An 18,289-nucleotide genomic window follows, 5' to 3' on the forward strand; every position below is an offset into this window, starting at 1 on the left:
TCTGCGTTGTTTCCCGCTTAACACACCTTACAAAGGTTGTAACAATTTTCATGCAAAGAATTTTTAACTAAACACAAATTTGAAAAATTCACATGAATTAATTTTATTTAAAGACTTAGACACGTTGTTAAGTGTAGAATGTCCTAAGAAACAGAAAACTCCAAGTATTCTAATGTCACTGGCAATGTGAAGATACTCTTTTTACAAAATGTGAGGTACTGCCTCTAAAATAAGGTTACTTCCGCAAACGATCCAGAAAACTCAACCCTATGAGGTTTATCCGGGAAGCCAGGTTTTACGCCCCGAACTTTCCTGACAGTCTTCGGGTACCCACTTCTAATCGTGGCGAGACGAACTGAGACGGCCTATGCTCGAATCCAGACCTCTAAAGCCGGAATCTAGCGCTTCCCACTAAGCCACCCGGTTTCTCTCAAGACTAACAAAAGAAACTGACTACAAATTCATATATATGCATTACCCAATGATTTCTGTTTCTGTTTCTTGAGTTCCTTAACTGGCTCGATTTCTAAAAAGTTTTACCAAGAGGCCTACAACCCCTGATGCTCCCACAATTCTTTACAATAAGAGAACACGCTCTATGTTTACGGAGAGGCAAAAGTAACCACGACTTCTTCCGATCTGAGAAGCAAATTGTGCAGAAAAAAATTATTTCGGTATTTTTTTAACAAAGTTACCAACAAAACATAAATTACTCTGAAATGTCTCCAATATTAGGTCACACCCTGTTGTTAAAAGGCGATTTACAGAAGACAACCAACAGATTAAAAATTAAGTTTTGACCCGTTTGGCCACAAAAGCAAATCTGTAATAACGAGTTAGACTGGTTTACGACAACTGCGTTACCCTCCTCTAGGTATTCGGTTAACATGTTAAGAAAAAAGGGTGCGCCAGACAGTCCATTGAGCTGATGTTAATAACAGTTTAGTTTGACTTTACTGACAGTCGATGCATAAGAGCGACTTCCTATCGAGTGTCGCAAAGGCGAAGTAGTTTACAATGAGCAATCAAAAGGTATATATCATCATGTACTAATCAGAAGAATTCGGCGCTAACTCGAGCGCGTGAAATCTGGCTGACAAGAGGGTGTTTGAAGTTTCCAAACCAATCAAAGGTTAAAGTTCAGTAAACTGAGCTAATCCAGATAAAACTCAAAAGTTAGCTGAAGACTGCTCAACTCTCTAAATAAGACCAAAAACTTATATATGTACTTCTCAACAGTGTTTCACCAAAGCCATGAATATGCACCAACTTCAGCAATACTAGTTATTTGGTGAACTCGTTATAGATGTGATTTCCCTTGGAAATGTTGTTATATGGTAAATTGCTTTCGAAGAAGTCGAGTACGGAGTCTTTTCAGCTCAGTGACAGCGAGGAACCACCACCAGGCGGCTTACAGACACGAGTGGAAGATCTCCCAGGCACATTATCATCATCTTGTTTACCTAATGATAGAAACGACCCACAAAAACTGTCAAAACACAATGGACAAGTCAACTTCAGTTAACAGGCAAGCATCGGAAGGGGCGTTTACCCTAAAAAGTTGCGCATGTCCCGGGCTCCGGAAGTCATTTTTATCGGAACCATATCCGCTAACGATTGTTTAAGATTCCTACTTCGCATTGTTCAATACCTCAGAGGATAATTTGGACATTAAAATAAAAGCAGGTAGTTCAACAAACATTGAGACCTCGAAAACTTTTAGATTAAGACACAAGATCAAGTCCCAGTTTCACAATTATTCCTTACACAATAGAGCGATGACATAAAATAAAGATGCAATCAAACTTTTTTCAATAGCAACTATTAAACCCACAGGGTTGCTTTCGATGTTAGTCATGTGTAAAGAAGACGGCATACATTTCCCCTCAACGAAAGAAGAGTTGCAAACTTTAGACCCTCCATACTCCAGTTCACTACATAAAATTATGAGCCAATCCAGAATATTTACATTACAGACAAAGGCTTCAGACGGAGCGTTGATGAAACGTGTTGATTGACACTTTCTGCTCGATGGGGTGCAAGGTTTTCAATCTAAAATTTTCCCTCGCACACGCGTTGTCCGCCACTGGCACAGTGGTTTGAGCGGGGGTCTTGAAAGAGGACGCTTTTGATACAATTGATGTGGAGTTTTCTGTTTCATTCTCTTTTGCTTTCTTATTTGTTTCTCTTTTTTAATATTGTCGAACTGTACCATTATTAAGCATTCTTTGATATTCGCAACATTCAAAAAATAAGAAAATATTCATAACGACGGGAAATATTGTGTTATAACAGCAGTCAACACGCTGCATATCTCAGAAATAACGATGACTTTTGAAGAAAATTAAATTGGCGGAGGAACTTTAAACGAAGTGAAAACAGGTCTCTCTTTCCTTGTTTCTTTATTTCTTAACAATTTGATTTCGCTCAAACTTTCCAATTTTTTTTTCTGTTAACAAAATCTACAATCCGTTTTTAATTGTGAACAATTGGTGGGAACTTATGGCGATAAAGAAATCTGAAAATTTGAAGTTCTCAAAAAAGGTATTCGAGAAAGGTAGTCAAAGCACACAAGGAGAAAAAACCCTACGGTGTTACGAAGGGAAAATGGCAGACAACACGCGCATGCAAGGCCTAATTTACGTTCTTTATTATATTTCCCAGTACCCATCAAACGTGATCCATACCCGTAATTTCCAAAAACTAATTTTTTCATGATTATCCAACACCCAATTACTGCGAAATGATATTGAAAGCAAGCAACTTTTGCGAAGATAAATCAAGAGGTTTCACGGGACAATGTCCTTCGTTTGATCAGCAAGTTCCGGTAAGGAGGCATTTGGAGACGACCAACATAAAGCCACACGCTTGTGCCCCGAGAGCCCTTCGTTTTCACTCACCAGAGAGCTCGAAGCCAGACTTGTGAAGGTCTCTCGCGGCACCACTTTTCTTCTGCTCCTGTTGCTTCTGTTTGCGTTGCGACGGGGAAACAACAGGTATGGGCTCGGCAAAGGGTATCTCTATGACGGGCCCATTGTACGCTTCTCGTTCAACTTTGACCAGTTTACGAGTCTGAAATGAGAGATTAATATTCATATCAGCCTCTTCGTTTACACCTTCAAGAGACAGATTTCGCTCCAAGCAAAAGTTAAGTAATTGTAAGACACCGGAGACTGCCAAGCTAAAAGGAGAAACTAAAGAAAACCTTCCAAATAATATCATACAAAACGAACAAATAGCACAGAGTCAATCAAATGCTACAAGGAATTTGATGGGACCTAGATCTAACTGGGATTCGCTCGAAATCATTTTCACAACTAGGTTCCTCACCGACTCCTCATTTACTCGAATTACAGTATTTTTCCTGCAACCAAAACATTCAAAAGATGTTTATCCTTTATAACCATTAACCCCATCCATCCCCTACGATAATAAATACTTTCTTTTCAGAACTATCGACAATTCTCACCACATCTCTTTTCAAGATCCGGCCATACATATACGAGGGGTAGGGTGGGGTGGGGATGAACCGTCCCGATCCACGAACTACGTTGAGCTGGAAAGAAATAAATAAAGTTAACAACCACATGCACGAAAAAAGAATACGAGCGTTCGCACCAGTAAACGCGGGAAGCACGCGGATGGAATGATAGATGACAGAGATAACGAATGAAGAAAAGGAAAAAAAAGGGAAAGAACAGTTTATTTTCTTACAAATGAGTAAACATAGCAAAATGCTAACCTCTCCATGTTCATAAACCACTTTTCCTTGACAGATGGTGACTTCTGTTACACCGTGACATTCCATTCCTTCAAAGATGTTGAAATCTACCGCCTGTCAGTTAAAGTAAAGTAAAACGTGCATTTCATTCATTTTTCAAATATTTCTCTATTTCCCAATTAATTTTGAACAAAACGAGAGGAAGAACAAGTCCTATTGATGGCAATTACTGACTTAGACAATTCTAGACTTCTTTGTCGAAGGAACACCTTGCTGTGGAAATTAAGATCTACCATGATGTGAAGGCTGACAAAGGCAAGTTTAACAAAACTATTTCTACCTCATAGGACTTAATGAATTTAAGACTTGTAGTATCACTAACTTGATGATGAGTTTTAGCAGATATAACTCGCGTGGCCTCAGGGTCCCACACAACGACATCTGCATCAGACCCTACAGCAATACGGCCCTTGTGGAAAAAAACGTTCACACAGTGAGACGCAATAATTATACAATCATTGTAAACTTTTAGTCTGTAATGGCACATGCAAAAAGACTACTGGCTAGCACATGTATTGTAAAAAGTAGCTTTTCGACGTAACCTCCTGCGCGCAAATTTCCTGTCTACGACTGGAAAATAAAGTAAATCGAACTAAGAACGATGTAGCTCAGTGACAATGAGTCTGACTAATGTCCCATGCTGCACCGAGCAGCTGCTCCACAGATCCACAATCCCACACACAACTGCCTGTTGCGGACGTTCAGTTAACTAACGGGACGAAAAGAAAACGAGGCGCAGTTACAGAGCATAGCGAAACAAGAGGGGTGGTCGGGGACGGATAGCGCCCGAACTCACACCTTCCTCCTTTTCTTCGCTCTACGCCAAGATGGCTCTCCGATTACCAATTGAGCACCCGGAATAGGCTGATGAACAGCACATAAAGGGTAATTCATTTACCTTTTTTGGATAGATGTTGAATACCTTGGCGGCTGTTGTGCTGGTAACTGCAACAAACCGACATGGGTCCATTTTTCCCGATGCCTGTAAGGAGAGGAAGATTAAAATAAGTGTGATTCACATTATACTCCAATTTTTTTTTTAACTTAACGAGATATCTTTTTCTTGATTGGACAATGCCCCAAACATAAGTAACTTATCGAGTGCAATACGAGATTTCCAGATTTGCACTCGCTCGGACACTTCTCAGAATCAGAGCTTTGAAGATCAAGAACAGTTGTTAACTTAAATGCCACGAAAAAAATCCATCCTGTTTGTCTCACAATTGTCGAAAATGATGTTCCAGCGTGTTGAAAAGTGATTCAAGTAGTGAACACCAAGAGGATTTACATAACTCTGTAGAGTTAGCGCAGGAGCATTATTTTGTCAAGTGCTGAACAAAATATGGTTGGTGCGCCCCACATACTCACCACTCCTTTCTCCCAAATTACAGACATTCTGTCTTCCACTCCTGTTTCAAGGAAGGACAATGAAAATATAAAACAATTTTAAACTTTAGATTGATACATTGATGATACATATGGACAAATGAGAAAAAAAACGAGAAAACCAAAGCAACTTCCTCAATATACCAGTATACAATATACCAGTATACAATATACCAGTATACAATATACCAGTATACAATATACCATCATACAATTGGGACCAATTCATAAGTTTGAAATTCAGACTATAATTTTCCCTGGCATTTGAAATCATTTGATAAGCTACACTAATAACATTGGTTTCACATTTCTCAATTGCAGTTGCATGTAATGATGTATCACATGATCACATCAATTCATTTTTGAGTGTAGTAACTATGTTTTCATTTTTACCATTAACTCCATTTGGAATCTTTCGGAAATCATTTTTTCCAAGAGCTTTCTGATTTGCACTAAAGGTACAGTTGTCTGTTCCGGTCAACTGAAGGTCATCACTGTGACAATAAACAGAAACATAACTATAAAAAGCACAAATACATAGGGTATATAGTTGTTAAGTGGAGGATGTATATCCAAAACTTTTAAAACTTTAACTCCTGAGATATGATTGTCAATTCTCCTCTCTAACTGCTACTCATTTCCTTGTAAATAAGTCACAAGAATTTGGTGTTAGATCAAGATAGCAACTTCTATCTAATAAGTTTTAGTATTTTCACTAACTTTGCTGGATAATGCATGGAAATTATAAGGAGAAGTAACATGTTAATCACATCTGGGGATTATAGGGTCAAATTGTCACATAGATCAGATACCAAATCCACTATGATGGCAAATGGTAGCTATGAATTATCTTGTGTGGACTCTGAGTGGGTTGAAATCTCTCAAACCTTTGGCACTCAAAAGTGACTGAGTAGTATCTTCCCCATCCATTATCAAAACATAATTCAGCACACAAGTACATGCAATGACAAATATAACTTAACACCTGGGAAATGTCACTTTGATATAAAACCAAACTTTTTTGACCAATTATCAAGGAATTGCACAGCTGCTTGGTCAAGTCTGGGTCACACCTTAACATAACCTGCCAATAATCAACCCAAAAGTCTCTTTCTTTACCTAAGCTTACATGGCAAACATGTGTGTAAGGAGCACAACTAAAAGTTTGAAACTTACTTTGCAAGAAGATCCATGAGGTAACCAGGCGTGGTTGGGTCTGGTCTCAAAGGAGGCCCCATCACATAACCTGAAATAAAAAATTATGTATGCTATCTTAAAAATACCAAAAGCCCTAAAAAAGGAGCAGCCCTTAAAATGATTTTCGGAATGAACAGTTGGCCAAAATAAATAAAAAAAACCCTTGCAACAAGTGATAACTTGAAGACTACATATACACAATGAATATCTTAAGACAAAGCTGAGATTTTACATTTAGTTCATAGGAGTGGAATGATTTATTTATGTACCTGCTGCGTGTCTCCAGCACTTGTGGTAATAATTTGATCCATCAGTTCCTAAACTTGCAGCAATTGGTTCCCCTACAACAACACAGCCTCTTCGCCGAGCATCACAAATAGCATCAGCTGAACTCTTACTCATGACATGAACAATGTACAGGGGGCAGTTTAGCTGTAGCAGAAAGTTGAAGAAAAATACAACACACTGTGTGAAAATCATTCACCAGCTCACAATTGTCAAGGTGAATATTTTAGTTGCCATTATCCATTGTCAATTTATAACACTTTTAAGTAAAGAAATGATCTTTGAAAGTGGACTGCAATTTTAGCAATTACAGAAAAGCCTGAAAAAAATTTAGGCTTTGACAGGATTCACTCCTGTGCCTCACAGACACTAGTTGAGCACTACTACTAACTGAGCAACAAGAACAAAGCCATATGTTGAGAGAAAGGAAAATTTTAGAGGGTTCTTCTTCTCTTTCAAACTTGTAATGAATAAATATTTTATGACAAATTGTTGTGATACTGTTGCAAAATACAAAATTGTATCAAGGAATTTATTTACCAACTCACCTGATTGGCTATGGTGATGGCTCGCAGACAAGCCTCTGTTTCTACTTCTTCTGTGCGACAGAGTTCATGTCCCTCCGGACCAGTGATTCCTTGAGCAAGCACCTTCTTTGCATTCTGCAAGAGATCGGGATAACAGCTTACCTTCAAAGATTCCATCAATGAAAGTCTGAAATTATGGATTGTATCCCAAAATTAAATGAAAACAAACTACCTTTTCAGAATACACATGTATATCTTGATGGCATCAAATAAACAGTTTTGTTAAGACTAGAGCATACTACACTGGAGACGCAGCATCAAGCATAGTGTGGTTTCTTGGCAGACTTTTAATAAAATATGTTTCCAAAAATGCTCCAAAATCAAAAATCAAAATCCCCAAATTTTCTTTTACTGTGTAACCAAGATGTACTGTGTCAATTACATGTACAAATAAATCACCTCAGCAATGAGAGTTCCATTCTCAGCATGAACTTGTGCAATGGCTCCAATATCTTTGCATTTGCTGTAACAGTGATACATCTGTACCAGTGAAAAAGCACAAACATGAGAAACATATCTTAATAACAGGAAAAGGATATTTTAACTCAAATCTCAGATCATAGGGGAAACAAAGATGTAAGTTTGTGTTTTGTAAAAAGTACATGTATGTGAGATAAGGTTGCACCTTAAAAATTTAGAGATTTTGTCACCTACATTCGAGGACAAATGAAACAAATGCTTTAAACTTCAAAACAAATGCTTTAAATTTATGTGTGCATTATCGCTACTTAGTTCCAAAAGTTTGTATGACCTTTTCTGCAACACAAAAAAGAATTGTTGTCATGTGAAAGGTCCAAAGAAATATTGTAGAAACGCCCTATTTTTCATTTTCCCCATTTCTCAAAAGAAAAAAGGGAACAGTAAAGTAGGTCTTAGAAGACATGAATTAAAATTTCCAAGATTTGTTGGCTTTCAAACTTGTTTATTCATAACTACATGTAATTCCATGATCTTATCGAAGACTTGTTTTGATATTATGTTTTCACGACTAAAAATGGAGGGGTTAGTTTCGAGATATCAGGAAAGTAATCATTCATTAAAGGTATTTTGTACTTGTTTTAAATCAACTTCCACTTCCATCAATCATCATTTAAAGCTCTGACATTAAAAAAAAACAAACATTTTAAAACCTTGAAATCACATGCACCTCAACCTCATTATATGTAGAGGCTCCAACACACTTACCTCCTCATCAGTAAGCATCATAACATCTTTATAAGCCATGAAGGTCTTGAAGGAATTTATACCTTAAAAAATAAGAGAACAAGGAAAAGTTCAGTGAAATATAAATAAAAGACAAATTCATGAGGGCAAAAAAAAAAAAACAAATTCATGTACATGTAAAGTATTCTGTCAATGTAGTTCACATTTCACTTCTTGACCAGAGAGACAAATATTCATATTGATGAAAGGGTTTTCATGAAGAATTGTGGTAAAGCCAATGCAGGAGAGTATTGAAAAGTTACTAGAGAACTGTCTCTGAATCAAATGAAAAAAAGTTCTGGCAAAATTTAGCACAAAAATTCTACAGTGTGGCCAGATAATGCCACACTTATACTTGAATGAGAAAACATTATGCACTTCTGTGTTTCATATTCCAAGGAATTTTGAGTTTTATCAAGACAAAGTTCCCTGCCTACAACCTTCCTCAATTCTTTTCATATGTCTGCTCAAAAGTGTCTGAGAACTGCAATTGGATTTTACAAACTAATTACCTTTTTCTTTGACTAGAGTTTCCATCTCATCTCCAACATCATCATTCCACCAAGTCACAGCAACATGGAAGGCATAATCACAACATACTGGGACAAGAAATTTTAGATATTGTGACATCTACAAACCATTTTTATCAACTGATGCAACAAATGCTTGTTGAATTAGGAGGGGTGTGCTTGTAAAATATGAATTAAGTAAAATAATCAAACAAGTATGAGATTTCCCCTAATTTTGTGTTGTTAGCTGTGAGTAGAACAAAAACAACACAAGCAAAACCATTTCAGTGTTATTACAACCAGCAGGAAAAGATATGTAGCACTTATGGATTTCTTTTTTAAATGCTAAGTCTTAAAAATGGAAAAACTGGAAGTTTGGATCATTCAGTGTGACAATTTTGTTACTCCCCTTTCAGTTAATAATTATTTTTTAAGTCAGTTTTCACTATTTCAGTGGTGTGATATCATAGCATATTTTGCATATTCCAATACCCTAATATGGTGAAGTGGCAAAATAGAGGAATAATAAAAGTTCTTATGCTTGAAACTCATCCTTACAAAAGTGACAAACAGTGTTAAAAGTTACCTTTTTCATCTGCCCATTTTCTCCACACCTCATAGGCCTCTAGCAGTGATTCTCCTTTCTTGGGAATGACAAAGTCGACTATATTTTTTTATAAATCAAAGAGCAGAAGCATTGACATACTGTGCATAAATTGATAGGATCAATATCAGTATCTGAGCAAGTCCACACCTACCCCTCTCCTAACCAAATATCAACCCTACATTATATCAGTTGACTGGTGTTGGATTTGGGGAGGGGTAGGTGCATAGTTTCCCAGATACTGACATTGGTCCTATTGATACAAACAAAAGTGCATTAAGTTTCCTCTGTAACAGATCTAAGATAGAAACCTACATTTAAGAATGCTTCATTTCTTGAAGCAGGTTTAAAATCATTGTTTTTGATAAGCCCAAAATTGTAGCCATGTTACATGTACAAGTATCTGTCAGAACATTGCATTCTCCTCTAAGCAATGTTTTCTGACCAAGAGAAGAGAATTTATTATAACCATTCCTTTCATTTATCATCACAAATTAATCATTTTATCATCAAAAGTAGCAACAATGTTTTGGCCAAAAACTGATATGTGCAAGTTGCAGGTAGGAGTACAGTGTACATCAGTTTCAAATTTTTCCATTAAGTGTAATTCTTCCATTTTTGTAGGATTTCCTTGTTTTTCTTAAATAATTTTCAGAATGGTATTAAAAAAAACTTTATTTCAAGCTTTTACATGTAAATGTAAAAACAATTTGTATCTACATTTTGTAAATGAGTGTATGTTTGGAGTGAAATAGAAAAGTTGAATTTGCCACTGTCCCAACTGCTTTCATTGGTTAACATACTGTAGGTAAAATTACAGCAGTTTACTCACTTATCATGGTGGTGCCACCAGCCAATGCTGCTCTTGTTCCAGTGTAAAAGTCATCAACAGCAACAGTACCCATGAATGGAAGCTGCATATGGGTGTGAGTGTCAATTCCACCTGACAAGAAAAGATGAGCAACAGCATGAAACAGAAGAAAAGTAAATGACTAAAATAAACCTTGCTACATATAAGACACCACACTCTTACTTTCCCTTTCTCAACACAGGAATATGAAATGGTAATAAAGAGAACCACCTTTTAAAAATGCTTCTTCACATGAATATGTGGAAAATAACAATGGTGCATCAAAAATGGGATAATACAAGTCAAACTAGGTTTAAATTATTTCAGACTGGAATTTATTTAAAACTTCAAGAAGTACACTGTCATCTCAAATGTGTTTGTTGTTTCTGCACAACTTATACACCTGTACAACTTCCAGGCCACCAACAACCTCAAAGGAATTGTCCACCAATAATTATAGCCAAGCTGGCAGAACCTTACCAAAAAAAGTGAACATATACTGGTACACATTTCTTGATAGAAATAATTATCAACACTGATTTCAAATAAATGTGTAATTACCTGGCATAACAAGTTTCTTCTGGGCATCAATGACTCGTGCACCACCAGGAACAACAAGATTCTTGCCTACTTCCCTAAAAAGAAAATACATTATATGTCAGTACAAGTCACTTCATAAGTTAGAAGGAAGGAAACAGGGGATAAAAGGAAGATGAAATGTGTACAGGAGACAGTAACTGTATGACTGAAAGCCATATAGATATACATGTACAGTGGACCATATTCACTAAATTAATTATACCCATTCTCCCTCACACAGTGTTCTATAGTTATAGTACCTCATACAAGAGAAAAATTTTTATAAGCTCTGCCCACAAAAAAAAGAGCATTGCAGGCAATATAAGTTAAACCTTGGTAGAAAATAACATTGTCTGAAACAGTTCAGTAAACTCCTTTTCCTGTGAAAACAATGGTTTGCAGTTCTAAATTGCAGTAGTTCCCTTCTATTCCATGTTAATCTTGAACTCTGATAATGAGAAAGCAGCACTGTTCAAACAAGTACACCAAGCCTATTTTTCCCACCAAAGCAAGACAATGAATGAGGCTTAAGCATGTTTTATTGACAATTCCTTCGCTTACAGAGACACAAATATCTTAACTAAAGCTATCATAATAGCATTTAATTGAGTAAATACTGTTAAACATATCTGATCACTCCTGAAAACAGTTAGCAAACTCATATTTTTTTTAAATTTCTGTAAAAGTAAGAGAAAGGTACTCATGAGGCAGTTGACTACTCACTTGATCACTCCACTCTCAATGAAGACATCAGCTTCAATCATGTCATCATCATTAACAACAATCCCACCCTTGATAAGAATGCGGTCTTTCTGTGCCTTAAAAAAAGCACAAAATTATGATCAAAATTATTCCACATGATGAAATAACATTATCACTTTGGTGTAATGTGTTACATTAAACCCACAGATTGACAGACATCTACTCTAACTTTAACACTAAAAAGTAAGTAAGCACAAATAAATAAATGAATCAATAGGATAATTACACTGTCACATGTCCTATGAAAAGTTAACTCCATTTCCCTTAACCCTCAGACCCCTAAGATTGACTAGCATCTACTTTCTCCATTCAACATCACTCCTAAATCACATATTTAGGTCATGAGAATAAAGGAAATGTACACCAACTAGAGAAGCTCTCAATTGTTCAACTAATTGTCCTTATCAGCACCTTAGAAATGTATATAGAACAGTATGAAGAACATGCATACTGATTTTAGAGTGTTAAGATTTAAAATCCCATCCACTCTTAAGGTCTCATTTCTAAATGTAATTCTCCCTCCCAACTACCATACATTCCTCTATAAATATGTTGCGAGAATCTTGTGTTCTATCTGTATAGACACACACAACAGCTGATCAACACAACTGTCTATTCTTGACAAATGTTTGGTGGATGGAGTATTTCAATCAAGAGAAGTCACATGTTTAAAATTACCTTTGGGAATTTAACAGTTAAAAACTTGTTTGCTCTAAGATAACTAAGCTTTACCATTATAGTATAGTGCAAAAGTAAAGCAAACACTTGTTAAAAAACTTGACGAAATTCCTAGCTTTTCCACAAATTCTTGACCAAAACACATACAAATACATACAAACACATGTCTCTTGGTTGCAATTGCTATTCATCCCAATTTACTTTTGTTGCTGTAAACTGATCAAACACTGAATCGGATATGATGGTTTAGGCTTGATTAACATCAGGAAACTGAAGTTGAAGTGCAAAATATCTGGATTCGTCTGAGAGATAATTTCAGCCAGGTACATGTATCATGGTCAGAATTACTGTAAGATGCTTAAGACAATTTACCCGATTTTTGTTGTCATCCACAGATTGCGCCCAGAATCCAACGTGATGACTTTTTGGTGTTTAGTTCTTTAGTCTACTGTGTTTAGTCTCAAACATTAAGTGTCCCTGTTGTGGTGACTGAAAAAGGTTGGAAATACATTTAAAAAAATTTTGTGTTGCTTACATCAACAGTAAACAAACTTGATCACTTGCAGAAGGCTATTGTCAGTTTGAAGCAAAATTTTGAACACTAATGATTGAAGAGACACTTTCTGCCACAAATTTTCCCTTCCTGGTGAAAATTCAACAAAAAAGCATCCTTTGTTCAAATGAAATGTCGCTTAACAGGCCTTGAACTTTTGATCAAATTTTCATTCAAACTTTCAACAAAAGATCACTAGAACAAATAACAAAATTCACCAAATTCCATTTGCATTACTTTTTCACAATACTGTATACTCTTAGATTGTAATATCAATCCGAGAAGCTTCTGGACCAATTTTAGCAACAACTAAACATACAAAATTAACACATAAAACTTAATTACAGCATTAAGTTCTCTCCAGGCCAAAATTATCTTTTTAAAACTGAAAACATATATGAACACTCTATTATTTTCAGCAATGACCAAACAATTAGCTATAATGTAGACATAATATATAAACTCTGTTAAAAAATTTCTACAGCTGTGCCATAATAAAACAGGTCCCTACAGCATTGTATTCTCAAAAAAAGTGTCCTGTAGCCTGCAGTTATTTTAATTTGATAGTTGAGCTTTACATAGAGGAAAGGTAAAAATCAACCAGGTGGTCGCACATCAAAATTAATAGTTTAAGGGGTTTGTCAATTAAGGTTCTTTAACAAGCTAGGAAAAAGACATGAGTAAAAAGAAGTTTTGCATTCCTTCCTATGAGTAAAAACATCTCTCAGTAATAAAAAATTATTTTTCCAGGTATAAAGTATTTCTTAACATAGTTTAAATCTCAACTTTTGATGTAAAAAAAAAAAGACTTCCTAATGATATCTTGATCATTATCACACAGATTAAATGCATGACCATTTACAAATGTACAGTACAAATGTAATGACACAAAAGGTTAATTTGAGCTTAAAATGAAACAGCAGGTGTATTGCAAGAGCTTCCTGCCTCTATTTTTGGTTTACAATTCAATGCACATTAGAAGGAAGAATGGTACCTTTGAAAAAACAGTTTACATTTTTGCCACCATGATCTGCTTCACCTTTTCTTATTTCTTATTAGGCACAAATTAATATCTGAATATGATCAAATTTTTCTCAGTCAAGGTGTTACAAAAATCTCCATGAAAGTGCGTCAAGAAAATGTGGTGTTTTATTGAGTAAACACCACTGAGATGATACATTTGCCAATTTTCATCTCCTATTTCTTAGGTAATATATTGATCTTGTGTGGAGAAGTTACATTTAAATACCTCTGGGAATAGAGGGTTTAGTTGCCAGATGACATGCCAAGCAATTGTACAAATGATAAAAGGACTGCCTGCATTTCATTGAATCCCAAGATCTAATTCATCAACTGTTAATCGAGTTTACAACATGTCAAGGACATTAACGTGTCATGGAATATTCATCAGAGAAACCTGCAAAAGAAGCTTTAACCCGCTGTGCAAGAGGGCTTTGCCTGTATAAAAAGAAAGTTCCAAATATCTTAATTTAAAAAGAATGAGCCAAATCAAAACGCACCGACGGGTAGGAAATTTAACAGATAACCATGAATTACCATCCACGCTTAAATCAGGAACGCTTCGATAAAAGCTCTCTTTATCTGAATTGAACAATACACATGCAACTTTTAATAATTCATAGCAGAGAGCGTCTGGACTTCAAAGTCGAAGTCGTATTTGCCTAAAACCATCCAAATCGAAGTAAAAGACCTCTATCCGCATAACATATTTGCAGATCTACATGTTTAAGACGTAGCCATAGCACTTCTCAGATTTCTCAGAAATCGTACAGATAAAAATTTATAAAAGTCCCACTTGACATGTGGATGTTGATATTTACAAAAGCCTCATTCAAAGTTATTGACAGACACAGACAAGCTATTTTTATCTAATCAGTGTACGAAATCGTAGACTAAAAATCAATTTGCGGTATCTCGATTTCCCAAGCAAGAGCTAACAATTTTGCAATATCGGTTTAATTCCAGAATTCATTCGCAAACGGGATAAAACTTAGCGCCATATTTTCCACAAATCGATCCAAAAAAACCTTCGATTACAGGCCTGTAACTCTGATTAACCCGATTGTTTCCCGTGCGATTCCGCCAGTACCGTAGCTATGTTATATTTAACACCACAAACCTCAAACAAAAGTGAACTTACCATTGCAGAAGCCATTTTTTTAGCAGTTTCAGAGTATTATAGACGTTAGGGAAGTGTAACTGTCACCTTAAAACTGGCGGTGAAACACGGGACTACGAGACTTTCAATGACCCCGTGGGATTGTGGGGTGGTGCGGTGGGGTTTGGAGAGACTTCTACCCGTCACACAACACGCTTGACGTTATGCATCCACTCTTAGTGAAAACGATTGACTGTTTGAAAGGGTTCTTCTGAAACGATAGAATTCTTACTTGACATGCCAAGTATGTTCGATGAAACGCATATTCGAATCTACAGTATGCAAGGCAAAAAAATTTAGAAAATTAACCTAGCCTGTAACTCACTGTAAGGCACGTTTTATGCTGAACATCGCGCAGCATGAATATCTCGTAGTTCTTCATTTCACTAATCTAAATTTTAATTCTTTTATCCTTTTTTGCGGTTTGATTGGATTGAATTCGACCTGCAAACTTGAGTTCCTACAATATAAAAGAATACTGAAAGAATAAAACTCCCCTCAACATTTGGTCCCGCCAGGCACAGGAAAATATCCTCGTAAATTACAATTCGCTTTGCTCAACCAAACTATACTTTGTAGAACTCTAAAAGTTAGAAAATTCAACGATGTTACATTATTTCCTGATTTATGTTTTTTTCCTGAGAAGAATAAAATGTAAGTCATTTTTTAGTTGAAAAACTTGTTCCTGTACAAATCCTAAAATCATACTTAAATGCTACATAGTAACAAGAGTTGCAGAGGTAACCAGGCAAATCCCATAGAAATTAATTTGAATAATTTAGATCACTCAGATGTAAAATCGAATGAGAAAAACACAATAATCTTTGACTGACCAGGTCCTCACGTTGTAGTAAGGCGAAGAATCACGCATGGACCACGCACGAAAGTCACGTAATGATCGCGTGCACAAAGAAAGCACACTGTTTTAAGCTCATTACCTTCATTATCGGCCATTAGAGAACTATGTGTACTGTCCGTCGGTTTCTCACGAGATAATCCGCAATTCAGGTAAGATCTATTTTATTTTAATATTTATGTGAAGATTTAGAGAAATTTTACACACATCAGGTTTGGAGTGTCTCTTCTCGTTTTTTGTTTGACTGCAGTTTAAGTGCCGGTAATCGAAAAAAAAGAAAAAAAAGAATCAGCAGACACACGGAGAAATTGGTTTGCGAGACAGAATTCATTGTTCGCTACTTACTCGGAAAGATTATAGTTAAGCTGCCATGAATCTTCCATCTTTTTACGAAAAGCATTGTTTATCATCTACAATTGGTAGATTATTTAGAATCTTAGTGAACTTAGATTTTAAGGACGTAAAATACACAAATTATCCGCACGTCCTTTAGAACTGAACGTAATCCATTGGACGTGATCTACGCATTATGATTAAAAGTGCATTGCTAAAATCATGCCACTTCGATCAGCAGAACTATGATGTTACGAAACTTTTCATTCGATTTCATTCTCAGTATCCAAGTTGAATATCATATGAGTGAATTCAAGTATTACTGACGGAGTCACGAATCAGTGCTAATGCCGGTTTTACGAGATTAGTGAAAGGAAAAATTCCCTATTTACCTTTCAATGGTTTGGGCTGTAAGGGGGCAAAATGCAGTGTTTTTTCTGTCTTCTTTTTATCAGACAAAGGATTAAATGAACAGTAAGTTAAATAATGGTTAATTTTAAGTTAATTTTTGCGCTTGCGTTTGCAATGAGCGTAGTTTCGGTCGTTATATTGATAACACCGAACATAATCAAATAAGGAGAAAAAAGGAAGCAGTTGATGGAGAAGTCGGTTAGACAATCTCATTCACTTCATAAATATCGTAAGCCGAGCAATGTGTTGAAATATTCAACCGTGTTAGAAAAGAAAAAATAGTTTTTTCATCGGTAATAGATCATCGCAAGCTCAATAAATTTTTGTAGTCGTTCCCCAAACGCGAAAAGATCTTAGTAAAGTCTGTAACATAGTTCTTTGTTAATTTCGGGAAAAAAATAGAATAGAAAGAGAAAAGAATGATTTTAATCGTAGCCCCTTTTTAAGCCAGAAAAAAAAACGAAATTTGGTCATAGTCCAAATACCGACATGATGCAAGTATCAGTTATCAATAGTTCCGTTCAAAGTTCATAAAAACTGAGAATATCCGGTGGTATTAACCTGGTGATTTTCCCAATTTTTAAATCTTGCGTCCAACCCAACGAAAATTTTTCTATTCGAATTATTACAAATTGAAAGGGCAAAGAGGGTTTTTCGCTGTTGTTACAGAAGAAGCGACATACTTGTTTGTTCATATAAATAAACGAAATCAGTGAGACAAGTTGAATGACCTCCTCATTCTTATGCAAAACCAAGTTGTACGCCAGCACGTGCAAGTATTTCTCGTTCATGATAAAAGCTCACTGATTGTGACATCACATGCATTGGGAGGGTTGAGTTTCAAACCTTTCCTATACTTCTGTTATAGTGTTTTACAGAAAAGGAACTTGCCACATGAAAATAACGCTATGGCGGATAAAGAAGGAAGTGAAGGCAATGAAACCATAGATACCAAAACGGAAGAGTCCAGTTCGGAAACATCCGAAAATGATGTTAAAAACAGCAGCGAGCAAGAATCACGATCTTGGAAGACCAAGATATATCTTCTAGAGCGAGCTTTGGAGGAACAACAAGCCACATGTAACTACCTAAGGGAGGAGAGGGATACTTTTGTAGCACATAACAGGCTATTGAGACACGAGGTCAAAAATATACAGAGGGGACTCTGTGTGGGAGACCTAGAAAATGTAAAGAGTAAAAAATACGAGAAAGGTATGATATTGTTGCTGAAGCGTAAATCTGGAATTGCGTTTTGAAGACAATGACTGCATATATTAGAACCATCCCAACCAGAAAAAGTGACTCGCTTTTTAACATTGAATTTCTTTTCCTAATTATTTCTATTTCTTGAGTGGTCTTAAATGTTATACGCCATTATTTAAAAATTTAACTGACTAATTATGCGCGTGCTTGCAAGATCATGAATAGAGGATGAAATCCGATGAGCACGTGCTTTGAAAATGTAACAGTGAGGCTTAACAGCAAAGATAGTTTTTTCCTCCCTAGAATAAAAAAATTTTCACAATTTGTAGAAAA

The 18,289-nt window shown here is 36.0% G+C and overlaps 2 protein-coding genes across 6 annotated transcripts in view; one reads left to right on the plus strand and one right to left on the minus strand.

Moving 5' to 3' along the window:
• Positions 1-87: 87 nt before the first annotated feature.
• On the minus strand, positions 88-15,461 carry LOC113666912 (dihydropyrimidinase). 2 transcript variants are annotated; one of them, XM_027182715.2, is made up of 19 exons: positions 15,136-15,461; positions 11,705-11,799; positions 10,964-11,037; positions 10,385-10,495; positions 9,535-9,612; positions 8,952-9,038; positions 8,422-8,483; positions 7,636-7,716; positions 7,198-7,311; positions 6,634-6,796; positions 6,344-6,413; positions 5,561-5,661; positions 5,150-5,190; positions 4,680-4,763; positions 4,104-4,190; positions 3,743-3,835; positions 3,470-3,556; positions 2,901-3,072; positions 88-1,463 (listed from the first exon to the last, which is right to left on the minus strand). In XM_027182715.2, the coding sequence occupies exons 1-19, from the start codon at positions 15,148-15,150 to the stop codon at positions 1,375-1,377; spliced, it is 1,704 nt and encodes a 567-aa protein (XP_027038516.2). In that variant the 5' UTR covers positions 15,151-15,461; the 3' UTR covers positions 88-1,374. The 2 variants fall into 2 exon arrangements, with proteins under 2 accessions (XP_027038516.2, XP_089057448.1); XM_089201322.1 differs by lacking the exon at positions 15,136-15,461 and adding an exon at positions 12,794-12,906.
• A 578-nt stretch (positions 15,462-16,039) lies between these two features.
• LOC113666936 (uncharacterized) overlaps positions 16,040-18,289 on the plus strand; it is a 5,054-nt gene continuing 2,804 nt past the window's right edge. For 2 of the 4 annotated variants that reach the window (XM_027182735.2, XM_089201325.1), the window contains exons 1-2: positions 16,040-16,161; positions 17,622-17,965. In XM_027182735.2, coding sequence (XP_027038536.2) covers positions 17,662-17,965 — 304 coding nt within the window. In that variant the 5' untranslated portion in view covers positions 16,040-16,161; positions 17,622-17,661. The remainder of the gene's footprint in view (positions 16,162-17,621; positions 17,966-18,289) is intronic. The other 2 variants (XM_027182736.2, XM_089201326.1) reach the window with 1 other exon arrangement.

This window comes from Pocillopora damicornis, chromosome 3 (assembly GCF_964200805.1).
Source record: "Pocillopora damicornis chromosome 3, jaPocDami1.2, whole genome shotgun sequence".
Lineage (NCBI taxonomy): Eukaryota > Metazoa > Cnidaria > Anthozoa > Scleractinia > Pocilloporidae > Pocillopora > Pocillopora damicornis.